This window comes from Gadus morhua, chromosome 20 (assembly GCF_902167405.1).
Source record: "Gadus morhua chromosome 20, gadMor3.0, whole genome shotgun sequence".
In the NCBI taxonomy this organism is placed as follows: domain Eukaryota; kingdom Metazoa; phylum Chordata; class Actinopteri; order Gadiformes; family Gadidae; genus Gadus; species Gadus morhua.
The window spans coordinates 12492081-12506829 of record NC_044067.1 but is presented as its reverse complement, the minus strand read 5'-3'; the positions used below and the strand labels follow the sequence as shown (position 1 = coordinate 12506829).

The window sequence follows — 14749 nt, the reverse complement described above, 5'->3', positions numbered from 1 at the left end:
CTTTGTTATCGGGCGACAAAGCTCATTGGTCTTGATCTTGACTTTAACCTGACGGACAAAGCCTTTCTTGTCCGGAAAAGTCTCCAGGATCCTCCCAAGAGGCCATGAATTTCTGGGAGATGTGTCGTCCACAATCAGCACCACATCGCCGACGCAGAAGTATCTTCCAGGAGTGGACCACCGTTGGCGTTCTTGAAGCTGTGTCAGGTACTCCTTGCACCATCGTTTCCAGAAGACGTCCGAAAGATACTGGACCCGTCTCCATCTGCGGTTAGCATATTGATCGTCCTTGTTGAATACTCCTGGAGGTAACTCGGGCTTGACCTTGAGTAACAACAGGTGATTGGGTGTTAAGGCCTCTAAATCGTTGAGGTCTGAAGATGGCTTTGTGATGGGCCTGCTGTTTATGACAGCCTCAGCCTCACACAGCAACGTATGGAGACCTTCTTCATCCAAAAGTTGTTCCTTCACGGTGACGTTCAGAATCTTTCTCACTGAACGGATCAACCGCTCCCAGCTTCCTCCATGGTGCGACCCTGCTGGAGGATTGAAGTGCCACTGAACGCCTTTGTGTTGCATTTTGTTTACGATCTGGCTGGTATTCCATTCTTTGATTGATTTCTTCAACTCACTGTCAGCCGACTGAAAGTTGGTTCCGTTATCCGAGTACATCTCTCTGACTTGTCCTCTTCTGGCAATGAACCTCCTAATTGCGTTGAGGCATGCATCAGTGTCAAGAGAAGTGGCAACTTCTAGATGCACAGCTCGTATGGCGAGACAGGTAAAGATGACACCGTACTTCTTTACTTGCACCCTACCTCTCTTCACCAGGAACGGGCCGAAATAATCAATGCCAACTCGTGTGAATGGAGGCTCATCAGGCAGAACTCTGCATGTTGGTAGATCTGCCATGAGTTGTTTTCCAGCTGATCCATGTAACTTCTTACAGATTACGCACTTGGACAGGAAAGTTCTGATGGCTCCATTAGCTCCAGGTATCCAGAACCGTTGACGTAGTTGGGCCAACATGTGGTTCCTTCCGGCGTGAGCTGTAATGTCATGAATGTGTCTCAACACAAGCCTTGTGATGTGTGAATGCTTTGGCAGGATGGCTGGCTGTTTAGAATGATCTGGCATCGCCTCTCTGCTCAACCTTCCTCCAACCCTCATGACTCCTTCTTGAAGAACTGGATTCAGCTTATAAAGTGAGCTACCTTTCTTCACTCTGTGATGTTCCTTCAGCATTGTCAAGTCGTCCTCAAATCTTTGCTTCTGACAGTACTTAAGGATTTCTGTTTCAGCTTCTAACAAATTGTCACATGTAAGGTTTGTTCCTTTGTAAGCCTTCTTGAACTGCTCCACTTTGCTTTCTCCACATAATGTGTTAGGTTCCTTTCTCTTTGCTTTCAGCTCTTTAAGCAACCCTTTCAGCTTCAGAAGCCAGGCAACGGCACGTTTGAGCTTTGTCCAGGATGAGAAGTGGCTCATCAACTGGTCCACTGGATCTGTTGAGTCTTGCACCTGAATGACGTGCATTTGAGCTACTCTTTTGACCTCAGAGTCGTCGATATCAACCATTCCAGGATCTGGATTATTTGGCCACTGATCTTCTGTATGGAGCAAGAAATCTGGTCCTGAAAGCCAGCATCCCAACTTCAAAAATGCTTCAGCAGTCTGTCCTCTTGAGACATGGTCAGCGGGATTCAGAGTGGTATTGACGTATCTCCACTGTGAAGTCTGTGAGTGCTGCAGGATTTCTGATATTCTATTTGCAACGAAGGTCTTGAATCTTGTACGCTCGCTGTTCAAGTATTTAAGCACAGCCGTGCTATCTGTCCAAAAGATTGATTCATGAAGTTCCAGTTCAAGCTCTTTTTTCAGAATCTTGTCCATCTTGACTGCAACTGTAGCTGCAGTTAGTTCCATTCTTGGTATGGTTGGAGACTTTAAAGGTGCAACCCTGGCCTTTGCCATCATCAGGGTGGATTGAGCTTCTCCAGATGCAGTACGAAGTAGCAGATAGCTTGTTGTTCCATAAGCATCCTCACTCGCGTCCGCGAAGTGATGCAGTTGTGCGAAGACTGGTGGACCAAGCTGCTTAGTTTTAATGCATCTGTCAACTCCAAAATTCTCGAGCTGTTGCAAACTTGAGATCCATCTTTTACAGCTCTTGATGACTTCGTCTGGCAGATCTTCGTCCCAACCAAACTTCTGCCTGCATAATTCTTGAAGGATCTTCTTGGCGGGCAGTATCACTGGAGTGACAAAGCCAAGCGGATCAAAGATGGAACTGATGAGGGAAAGCAGGCCTCTCCTAGTGTGTGGTCGATCTTTGAGGTTTATCTTGAACTTGAACTGATCTGATTCAGCACACCACTGGATTCCCAATGCTCTCTCCATTGGTAGGTTATCTTCATCAAAGTCCAGATCCTGAAAACCCTTTGCCTTTTCTTCTTCGGGAATTGAACTGAGAAACTTACGGCTGTTGCTCGACCATTTAGTCAGTCGAAATCCACCTCTTGCCAGCATGCTCCTTAGGTCGGCACAAAGTTTAATTGCCGTATCTTCATCAGTTGTTGACTTAAGACAGTCGTCTACGTAGAAATTTCTCTTGACTGTTTTGGCAGTTTCGTGACCGAAGTCATCCTCAAAATCTGTTGCACATTTCTGCAGTGCGAAGTTAGCAACACTTGGCGACGATGTTGCACCGAAGATGTGGACCAACATCTTGTGTTCAACCAGCCCTTGCTCGTAGTTCCCATCGGGCCACCATAGGAACCTGAAGAGATCCGTGTCTTCATTGCTGACTCTGATCTGGTGGAACATGGCCTCCACATCAGCCATAACCGCCACACTCTCTTGTCGAAACCTCGTAAGGACCCCCAGTAGCGAACTCGTTAGGTCTGGTCCCTGCAGGAGTTGCTGGTTCAGCGATGTTCCCCGAAAGCTTGCACCGCAGTCAAAGACAACACGTAGCTTTTGTTTGACTGGATGTCTGACTCCGTGATGAGGGAGGTACCAGGTTCTACCTTCCGTTGGCTTATGCTCGGCACCGTTGAGTTTCACTGCATAGCCCCTCTTGAGAATGTCATCCATGAATGCAACATATTCCTTATAAAACTTGACATCTCGAGAGAATCTTTTCTTTAGGTTGAAAGCCCGTTGCTCTGCAACCGCTCTGTTGTTGGGCATGCACAGGGACTTGCTCCTCACTGGAAGACAGACGCTGTAATGACCATCCACAAGTTTTGAAGATTCTGACACCATGTTGATAAACTGGTGATCGTCCTTGGACATTTCGATGTCTTCGTCTTGTCCTGCATCAGGAAAGTCCTGCTTGAACTGCAGCTGCCAAAGCTGTTCTAACTTAGCTACAGAGATGCGATTTGCTGTGATTTCTGTCACTTTGTTTGCTGTGTCATCACTTCCACCTCTGAGTGGTCCGTTTACCGTCCAGCCTAATACTGTCCTGACGGCGTATGGTCCATCATCCACACTGCTGATCACCTGTAACGGCTCCATTGCCTTGGGAACGTTGGCTCCGATGAGTAACCCAACCTCTGCTTGAATAGTTGGAAGAATCACCTCTTTAAGGTAGGGCCAACAGTTAACGTCCTCTTGGCGGGGAATATTATCCTTGGCTACAGGGATGGTTTTTTGTGAGAAAACCTCAGCAAGCTCAATAAACTGGTTGCAATCCAGGCTACTGATTTCCAGTCCAGTTACGATGCGGGTGTTCACGATAGATTCATTACCCATTGTTCTCAATGAGATGCTTGTATTGCGTCCACTCATGTTCAGTGACTCTGTAGCAAAGGTCGCTGAGCTACCTGGATCCATAAACGCGTAGGTCGCCACTGCCTTGGATCCCTTTTGTGCCTTAACGTAGACCGGAATGATTGAAAGAAAGCAATCTTCCTTGCCGGCCCCTGTGACACCAAAAGTTTCCGTCATCTGTACAAGGGCGCTTGATATGGATTGTTGATCGCAGCTTTCCTTTGTTGTTTCGTCTCTGGAGGATTTAGCGTTCATGTGCAGCAGGGTAGGATGCGGTCGGGAGCATTCTCGGCATTGAGACTTCTCCTTACAGCCGCTGCTCATGTGACCATGTTTCAAACACGCAAAACACAAACCTTTGCTTCTCAAAAAGTCAATCTTCTCCTTGTGTGGCTTGCTCTTTAATTTTCTGCAGACTGTTAGACTGTGTTGCTCTTCTTTGCAATAAAGACAAGGCTTGCCATAGGAGTTCACTGAAACGATTTGGGCATTTGGTGTCGCTTGTTTGTCGTTCTCCATCTCTTCTCTTCGGGTTTCTGGGGAAACAACTGTTGTTGTAAACACCTTCCTTGGTTTGAGTGTCTCTGTATATTGTGGGTTTGGCTTCTGTCGCACTGGGTTTCTCGTGCCTGCGTTGGGGTCTTGAATGTTTCCGTAAAGCGGGTGTAATATATATCTAACCTGCTTGTTGACAAAGTCTACAAAATCCTTAAACTTGACTCGTTTCTTTGTTTTTTCTTGTAGGTCGCAGGCAGACTTTCTCCATGCTTCCTTGAGCCTGTATGGAAGCTTGTTGGCCAGTGCTTTTATGTTAGCTGTGTTGTCCAAGTCTTCCATGTAGCTAATATCTGCCATTGTGTTGGAGCAGCCTGTGAGGAATAACGCAAAGGACTGTAGTGCATTGCCATCCTCTGGCTTGATTGTCTGCCAATCCAAAGCTTGATTTATGTAGGCCTCAGCTATCTTGTAGTCGTCACCAAAAAACTCTTTTAGCATTTTCTTGGCTCTATCATAACCTGCTGAAGGTTCCATGTGAATGCAGCTCTTAACCAACTCATGTGGTGGTCCACTTGTGTACTGCAGCAGAAATTGTAGCCGATCACGGTTGTCATCAGTGCGGCTTTCAATTCCATGTTCAATAGATCTGATGAAGGTGTTATACTCAAGCGGGTCACCCTGGAATGTTGAAATGGTGAGATCGGGGAGTAAAGCTGCTTTGTGATTCTTCACAAGGTATTCTGTGACATTGGCTTGTTGAGACATGGCTTTGCAGAAGCCATCGAAAACACGTTCGTTGTTGCAATCCATGTTCGGCGAAGGCGGGGCATTTTCCAGTGGTGCAGGCAGAATGTTGTGCTTAACCTTGGGTGGTGATGAGACCAACTGCAATGGTTGTTGAAAGCTGGTTTTCACATTAGTTTCTCCTTTTTGTTCAATTTGAGCGCTGCTCATTTCCACTTGTGTGTTTTCATATTTTTGCAAAACTTCGATTTTTGCATCTGATTCAGCGAGCGCTGTCTGCATTTCATGCATCTCCTTTCTAGCCTTCATAGCAGCCTCGAACTCAGCCTCTCGACACTTTTCTTCTGCTTCCCTGCATCTTTTTTCTGCACGCCAAACCGCTTCTTCCTTTTCTAATGCCAACTTGTCTCTTAAAGCTGCAGCCTTTGCCAACAATGATGCACGTTCCATTTCGGCCTTTATCCTGATTGTGGAAGATGAGGATGAGACGCTTCCACATTGGGATCCAGTTCCAATTTGTCTGCGTTTAGTGGTCGAGCGGTTTGATGATCTAGATCTAATATCAGATTGCATCTCTTCCATGACACACTCTACAGCCTGCTCAGAGCGTTTCATAACATCCTTCATCCATTCCTCACTTTCCCAGAAGAAGGTGTTATTGGCTTCATTTTTAGGATCAAACCAAGTCTTTTGATCATCCAGAAACTCATCCTCAGCCATGAGTTGTTTCAAATAAGAATTTTGGTTGCAAAAATCTTGATGCAGATGATTAAAATCAACGCGCAATTTATTTTTAACAGTGTCGACATTTGCATCATCTTCCATTAATTGCCGGATTTGATTCTTCATGCTAGTGAGCTGTGACAGCTTGTGCCTTCGTGCATTTACTGCTTTAACTTTATTTTCTTCCAAAGCCTTCTCAGTCCTATTTACAGGTCGTTTTTTAAGTTCCTGTTCATCCATTGCAAGTGTCGGTATTATTATTTTTTAGAAGTAGTAGGCTGATAATGTTCAAACACCTCTGAATAAGCCTTTCGTCAAAAGCCGTTTATTTTCCTTATATGGACGTCCGCAGACTGATGTCGGGGCGAGTAGCTCATACACACGCGCGCGTGCGGAGCGTCCGTGCCGTCATCGTGCGCTATCTTAATTAAAGGAGCAAAAACTTAGTTGGTTTTTGACAGTTGGACCGTCGAAAGGGATCTTCTTGGATTTTATTTTCTTCCATAAAACACCGAGCTCTCAGCGCCGCGTTTCCTTTGTCCAATATCCTTTCTCAGTCAAGCCGTTCCAAGATCCATTATTCCGTATGAAGAGCGAGTTTTTTGACTAATGTAAGATCAATATTTCTAATGTGAAGCTTCAGCTTGACGCTCCGTTTTCCCTTCGACGGCATACCTCATCCAATATCCACGATAATAATCCACCGGACCACGACGTGATGTTTTAAAGGGTTTACTTGTCCAACGCAAAATACAGAAAAACAATCCTTTTCCACAATGAGGTTCTAATTAGAGGTACGAGAACGAGAGAGAAATTGAGAGGTCAAAAAACTGTGTGGCTCCAAGCTTATTGTCCAGACAGTAAGACCGGTAGTTAAAAACCAACTGTCCCACACACACCAACTGTCACACTTCAAAATAAAGTGATTAAATGTGCGCGTACACCGAAAACATTGCAAGTGAATTACAAAATAAAATGCTATGCATTCGAAATTAATACAATTAACTATTATTATATTTACTATTATTTCACTTATGAAAATCCAACTGTCATTGTAAAATATGAACTTAAATAAAGCGAATAGGCATTTAGGCGCCTACATTACCCTTTTCCCATCCGTTCAACCACCGTTGCTATCTACGTCTGGTGCTTAAGCAGGCGGTTACATTTAATTAGTTAAGTGATAAAACTAAAAAGGGGCTGGGAAATCTGCCTCGATGACTACATCACTTTAAATCATCACTTAATGAACGCAGTGTCTCATCTCATCTTCGTCCGAATATCCGGGGTCGGGTCGCGGGGGGAGCATATGCATGTGTACGTTTTTCAAATGACATTTAGTAATGGAAGCCTTCCCTCAGTTGCCCCAAATGCAATTTGAAACCTCCAAGAAAGCCATGGGAGAATCTAGGAGGAATATGGGTCTCCAAGTCCTTGAGGCATCAGCTACAATAACTTAAATAATGAATAACTTAAAGGCACTCCACATGAATTCAGATTAAATGTATTATGCAAATACACTTTCTTTCAGTCTTTGATGAAGAGACATGTTCAATGTGTGGAGCTGACAGGCCCCCTGGAGAAGCACCTGCCAACACAGACTGGGTGAGTTGTTGTGAGCAGCAGCTCAATGTGGAATCGTGATGTGACATACAGTGTTGGTAGCAACTTACTAAGTTACTGTAATAATATTACCCCGATAGATAACAGCACATATTCCTCCATGAGTTATATGTAATGCACTACTTTTCTTAAGTAACTTCACCGACGCTTGTGATATACCAGTTAAACTTAAGTGTACCAACTGACAAAATCATGTGCATGAATAAATCATGAATTCATTTTTAAATTCAACAGATCCAGTGTGATAAATGTGACCGGTGGTTCCATGCCCTCTGTTTGACCATGGACCCCAGGACACTTAAAGAGCTCAAGCAAAAGCAATGGCTCTGTGCTGTGCAAATAAATATTTTACCTGTTACCTGTCCTACAAGTGCCTCATGACCTTTATATTACCTTTACATTTCTCTCGTTCTGCTGCTGCCACTTGAGCCACATCCCATGAGCCCCAGCCAGCATGTCTCCTCTCCTTCTCTTCGCTGCTGTGTTGGCCTTAGTGCTGTGTGCCAGGCACCGACTGATATGACCATCCTGTTATACTGACTACTTGTACACAAGGAACCATGTGATTTTACAGTATAGATTTAGAGAAAATGTCATTTGAAAAAACGTACACATGCATATTCTCGCCTTTGCAAATTGCATTATGTCAGCAATTTGAAGTGGGCTATAGACCGAATTTCACATAAGTTCAGGCACTGACTGATATGACCATACTAACTGTTGTACTGACTACTTGTACACAAGGAACCAATGTGATTTTACTGTATAGATTTTGAGAAAATGTCATTTGAAAAACGTACACATGCATATTCTGCTGGCCAATGGAGTCGAAGTTCCGCACTGGCGGCGAATTTGCCACAGTCAGCTGCTCACCCATAACACTGTTGACTTGGTAGTGGTAGGCCTACATGTACTTTTTAAATAACCATAACCACCTTGCTACATTTTCAAACGGTTTGTTTTGTTATAAACGTCAGAGATGTAGTTACGGCACTGCATACTTGATAGGCTACTGATGAATAATTATGTTAGATTCTAAAAAAATTGAAATGTTCTAAAATAGGTACAATATTATAACCACGTTAATAAGGTTTGTAAGAAACCAAACCGTTGGTAAACCGGTTGAAAATTTAGCAAGTTATGGTTATTTAAAAAGTACATGTACCACTACCAACACAATGTTATGGGTGAGCAGCTGACTGGCAAGATGTCCGCAAGTGCGGACATTCTAGACGCCACCGTACGACAGCTAGTGTTCTATATATCTACACACGTAGGTGAGGGGTTTTATTTTGAAAACGTTGCGAGACACCACCCAAAGGCTGTTTAGAGTAAAGGCGCACGAAGATTTTGTGTGACGGCTGGCTTAACTGCGGATGAACGAATGGCGGCTCACTTGACCGCAGTTCCCTATAGGTCTACATCCTTTCCGTGTGATTTCCATTTCTGAGATACTTTATTCAAATTAATCTTCCCTCTTAACAAATTGGCCTATCGACCGAAAATCAGCTACCCAATGTTATCAACTACCCAATGTTTTTATAACCTTTATAATCATACACGGAAACACTCACCTCTTCAGACGACCAAAACCGTAAGGTCCTTTCTATCAGCGGTGCTATTTCACTGCCGGGTGGCATGAGAATTCCCTGTGTGGCGAGGTACTGAAAAATGAAACCTCGCTGCACTTTCCTCCTTTTCAGGAATTCCACCGCATCGTTGGAGTTGAAAAGAATTGCTTCCTTTAAGTCTGAAATAAAATGCTTAAATTATTTGAGGAGTTTGCCACAGCTGTTAACATTTCCCACCTACAAAAGTACTCGTAAATGGATCTCACCTTCGACAGATCTTGGGATAGGCCTATGACTATTTGTGACTGTATCAAAAAGTGATCGCAAATCACTTTCTGACATCAGGTTCAGCAGACTATTGCAGCCAGTGCGCTCTCTCGACGATAGTCCTGCCATCCTTAACAGTATAGTGTGTTCCCGAATCCTCGGATTAACGCTTCGGTTTCGATTCCCCACACGTTAACAAGGTCGGCACCCTGGTACAGCCTCACATGATGGCCGATCGTGCTGTAGCAGGGGCGGGGTGGAATGGAGTGTTGTTTAAACGAAGGTGTACAGGCAGCATCCAACATGAACAAAATATATCAAAATAACAAAATAATATAGACATAGATATAGATGTTGTTACTTAAACCTTAATTTGTTAAGATACATTGCACCCATTTAAACAAATGTGTAAACAATTAGTTTTAATGTTTAAACAAAACTTTATTAGTTTGCGTCACCATGTCACCATTACAAGACCATCTCTAAAATGTTAAGACCTACTCTTTCTGTAAACTGATATGTGTGATCCTTTATAGACACTAATTGCTACAAAGGTGCTTCAGAGGGGGAATCTTTCAAGGCTTAGGCTTGGACATCTATGCATTGTGGTGGCCCAGCCGCTGAGCAGTGCCACACAGGGCCACATGGTGGCCACAAAGGCAGGCAAAGCCAAGGGGTGTGGTGTTGGATGGGAGGTACTACTCTAAAAGCTGTATCATAGAGACCCCGCCCCACTCAGCTGTCTCAGCTTACCACTCACTCACAGGTGTGCTGAGTTAGCCTTGCAATCAGGAGGCCTTTTAACCCCACCAGGCCTCATGTACTAAGGTTGCGTACGCACAAAAACGTGGCGTACGTCCTTTTCCACGCTCACGTTCAGATGTACAAAACGTGAAATGACCGTAAAAATGTGCGGTCCCCACGCCAGCTCCAGAGCTGTCGTACGCACGTTTCTACAGCTATTGTTCCTTTGGCGACACTTAGAGGTGACGCTGGGAAACTGGGAAAAAGGTGAAAACAATGACTCATCAGAGTGATTTGCACATCAGAGACACACTAATGAACAATTAACACACCTTGCAATTATATGGGTGGCTATAAAAGCATGCGCAATGGATGAAGAACATTTTTTTAAAAATGGCTGCGTTAGCGTTGTTAGAGGACATCGCAAATGGTCAAATCCGAAGGGAACGTATATTTAGGGAACGCGAGGACTTACTCGCAAATGATGATGATTGGCTCATGAGCCGATTTCGTTTCCCCAGGCCAGTATAACTGGAGCTGTGCGCAGAGCTGCGGCCGGCCCTAGAGCGCCACACAGCCAGGAGCCAGGGGTTGTCCGTGCCCACACAGGTGCTGACCACGCTGGGGTTCCTGGCAACAGGGGCCTTCCAGCGGGAGCTGGCCGATCGGTCAGGAGTGTGCCAGTCCACCCTGAGCCGACCCATGCCAGCTGTGTGGGACGGAATCATCCGAATGTCATCCAGGTATCAAATTCCCATACAATGCTGTTGAACAGGCCAACAATAAAGCGCAATTTGCAGCAACAGCCGGTTTCTCTAATGTAATCCGAGCTGTTGACTGCACACATATTGCCATAAAAGCGCCATCACAGGATGAATTTGTTTACGTCAACAGGAAACACTTTCATTCTATCAATGTCCTCCATGTCATATGTGATGCGCAAATGCAGCTTCTTAACATCGTGGCAAGGTGGCCTGGTTCAACGCACGATTCATTCATTCTGACCAACAGCATGGTTGGGAACAGGCTGGAGGCTGGCACTGTGCGCGATGGGTGGCTTCTGGGTGAGTAAATGCTTTATTCGTGTAAATGTCCCGTATGTATAAACCAGCGTAATGCACATCTGGGGCTTGTGCACATCCAAATATCATCTTTCTCTGACGTGTTCAGTATTCACGTGAGTAAAAGCGGGCGTAAAGTTAGAAATGTCGCCCGCGGTGCACTTCTGCATTCATTCATTGGCCCTCATTTATCAAACGAACGTAGAAATGAGCGCAAATCTGAACGCATGATTCATCTTACGATTGGAACCACGTGAGATTTACGAAACCTTCGTATCACACCAATCCCAGCGTACGAAGGATCTTGGTGTTGCTAAATACGGCGGCTGAGATCGATCGTAATTAACGTAACACGCCCATATAAAAGCACGTCTTCAGAAGTCTCGCCCCTAACTTTTATGACATGGAGAAATGTCCAACGGTAAAATAGAGGAATTTTTCCGAGACCGAAATGGAGACGCTCGGGTCACTGGTGGATGCGAACCGTCTGGTTTTATTTGGTAGCCTATAGCTGGCATTAAAGGCCAGCAAAAGAATGCTATATGGAAGGAAATAACTGTTGCAGTGAATAGTGTTTCCAATGTTCGCCGGGCTACGGAAGAGGTTTGTTAATTACATTAATTAAATAATAAATTAAATGTACAACTTCTGTTATCCAGCTTAAAACATTTCACATATATGCTATTGTTTGCATTCCGTTAAAGTTATTTAATTCCGAATAAGGTGAAGAAAAAATGGTCTGACATGAAGCTCAGCACCAAAAAACGTGTTGCGGCTGTGAAGCCGGCCAAGCAAGAAACGGGAGGAGGCCGGTGCAGTGCGACTGCAGCGTAACTCACCGAGATGACTCTGACCATGTAGTGCGCCCTGATGTAGACGATGCCCAACGTTGCTATTTTGGAAAATAAAAGAATCGTGCGTGCCCCCAGGCCATCGGGCTACCATGTTCAGGATGGACATTCTGGCATCGCAAATAATCGGAACATTAACTGAATGGTAGCTTTTGCGGTTGATGTACGCGTAATCCTTAATAGATGGTTCATACGCACATGGGTACAATCAACCGCACCAATCACATTTGGAAACCTAGCAATAGCATAAAAATCCCGTTTGATTCCAGTTTGCTGATCGTTATTATATGGGAATTTAATATAACGTTCGGAGAGGGACATTATAGCTGCCAAAACTGCTGGCATGGTTCGGCTAATACTTGGCTGGGAAATAGCAGACCTGTCCCCGATCTCCCGCTGCAAGATCCCGGTGGCCAAAAATCCCAAGGTAGAGCAAACCTGCACAGGTATTGCGTTTGATCGCCTAGTTTCTCGCCTTAACTGTGGCTCCAAAGCATTGCATAGCTCCATCAGGAGATGCCTTGGGAGACGAAAACGACTCAAGAGCCATTCATCGCCCTCCTTAAAAAATTCGGCGCGGTCTCGAAAAACTCTCGTCTGTGCGTTGAGGTCCTTAACAGAGCCAGATCTGCCATCGCTGAGACACGACCACCTATTTGGATTCTGTTAAAATAGACAGCTGAATCAACATTGTCACATTCTAATTATTTTCATAGCAATAATGTTTTTAATTAGGCCTGACTTGATTGTAATTGTTTGAACGGCTGGGCTAATTCCAATTTATTTAGTAATTAATACAGATGTTGAACATGGGCTACTTGTGTTGCACTATTCATCATTGAAATACCCGTATGTTGCGCCAAAAAAACTTGCGTACACGAGCTCAGACCTGACGTGAGATTTCATCGCAGCCTGCGCTCACGTTCAAATTGATAAATGCCAAGCTCAACGTTGAAATGAGCGTACGTCCATTTTACGCACGTTTTCTGTCGTACGCTCGTTTGATAAATGAGGGCCATTGTGTGGTTTTTACGTTGTGTATTGTATTCTGCCTTCATCTGACCCCAGGGGACCGTGGCTACCCCCTAAGAACGTGGCTGATGACCCCTCTTACAAACCCCAACACCGACCAAGAGAGGAGGTATAATGACCTCCATTCCCGGACGAGAATAATTGTGGAGAGCGCAATCGGCCTGCTGAAGGGACGGTGGCGATGCCTGGACAGGTCGGGGGGGATGCTACTGTACAGACCTGAGAAGGTGTGCCACATTGTGATGGCCTGTGGCGTCCTCCACAATGTGGCACACCGCCATGGCATACCACTGCCAGAGAAGCACAACCCCCCACTGGAGGAACCGGATGCCGGACCCGTCAACTGCAACCCACCCCGAGGAGCCATACGGGCCCGGCAGAATGTGACTTCAAGCATGTAAAGAGGCAAGGACAGAATTTACTTTGACACAAGTGTATTTATTGACGCGCTTATGTCACTGAGTACATTAATAAGCCGATCAAGGCGATCATTAATGCCACCGATGTCTCTGACGATTTCTGCCTGTGACTCCAGCACAGCTCGGGTGAGGACACGGCCGGTCGGGTGGTCAGCAGATGAATTCGAGGCGCCGCGTGCAGCGGAGCCGGTGGAGAAATCGGATTTAGCGGTGACGCTGGAGACGCCGGGGCCGACGGAGGAGACGCCGGGGCCGACGGAGGAGACGCCGGGGCCGACGGAGCAATCCTTGCCCTCTCCTTGCTTGTCTATTCAAAAATAATAAATTTAAGTTAATAAACACAGGTCAAAGTCTTTAATATCCTGGCATCTTTACGCACGACTTATGTGTATTGTAAGCAGCCAATTGTATGATAATTACAGCATTTATGACTTCAGCATATTTACCTTGGGGATGATCGGTGTCCCCTTCATGGGCTCCCACCACTCCGGTGAGAGCTGTGTCACCGATCAAAGCGGCCACTCTCAAATCGAAGGGGGAGAGTTCCCCCACTCCCGTCCCCCCACCTGTTGCGGTCACGCTTCGGCGGTGGGCCCTCCGCTTCACCTCCACCTTGAGGTCTGACCACTTTTTTTTAATTTCAGAGTGTGTGCGCTGCTGAGACCCCACTGCATTGACGGCCTCGCAAACACGCTCCCACTCACTTCTCTTTTGTTTTGCATTTATCCCTGTTGACAGGGTTCCAAATAGCATATGCTTGCGCATTTCTACCTCGTGGAGCAAAATCTCGAGCTCGGACTCCGTGAAGTTTCGTTTTTTGCCTCTGTTCATGGTGCCAGGTGATCGGATTAAGAGGTGAATCTCAGGTCCAGAGGCCTATTTAAATAAAATTGCATATTTAAATGAGGGCGTGGACAGGGAGGAGTTTGGCACCTCGGCATGTGCGCTCAATTCCACGTTGATTGAGATGTACAAAAGAAACGTGCTTGGATCCATGCGTTCGCACACTTTGATACATCTGAATTTATTTGTGCGTAAGACAGTTTCTGGATTTTGGCGTACGCCAAGTTTCAGTATGAAATCCACGCAAGTCTTAGTACATGAGGCAGGGGTCTCATTTATAACCGTTGCGTACGCACAAAACGGGGCTGAAAGTTGCGTACGTGACTTTTCACGCCAAGGTTGTGATCTATAAAAACAACTTGACGGGAAAATGTGCGCAGCCCTAAGCAAACTCTGACCCATGCGTACGCATGGTTTGGAGGAAAAGGAGAATTGGCGACACAGACGGTGTGGTGGTGAACTGAAGTCAGACCGAAGAATTGCAGAGTGAGAAGAACGATTGTTTTATCATCGCCCTTCATCAATTTCATTTCAACCCGTATCATGCGTTAAATCCTAATCAGAATAATTTAAGTCCACTGCGTTATTTCTCAGTT

The 14749-nt window shown here is 45.4% G+C and overlaps 2 protein-coding genes across 2 annotated transcripts in view; one reads left to right on the top strand and one right to left on the bottom strand.

Annotated features, from left to right (window-relative positions):
- LOC115533612 (uncharacterized protein C3orf38 homolog) overlaps window positions 1-9473 on the bottom strand; it is a 31942-nt gene extending 22469 nt beyond the window's left edge. The window contains exons 1-2 of the mRNA XM_030344195.1: window positions 9203-9473; window positions 8940-9115 (exon numbers count right to left, since the gene is read on the bottom strand). Coding sequence (XP_030200055.1) covers window positions 8940-9115; window positions 9203-9332 — 306 coding nt within the window. The 5' untranslated portion in view covers window positions 9333-9473. The remainder of the gene's footprint in view (window positions 1-8939; window positions 9116-9202) is intronic.
- A 374-nt stretch (window positions 9474-9847) lies between these two features.
- LOC115533525 (putative nuclease HARBI1) lies at window positions 9848-13292 on the top strand. The gene is made up of 4 exons (XM_030344068.1): window positions 9848-9898; window positions 10557-10690; window positions 10959-11011; window positions 12928-13292. The coding sequence occupies exons 1-4, from the start codon at window positions 9848-9850 to the stop codon at window positions 13290-13292; spliced, it is 603 nt and encodes a 200-aa protein (XP_030199928.1).
- The last annotated feature ends 1457 nt before the right edge of the window (window positions 13293-14749 follow it).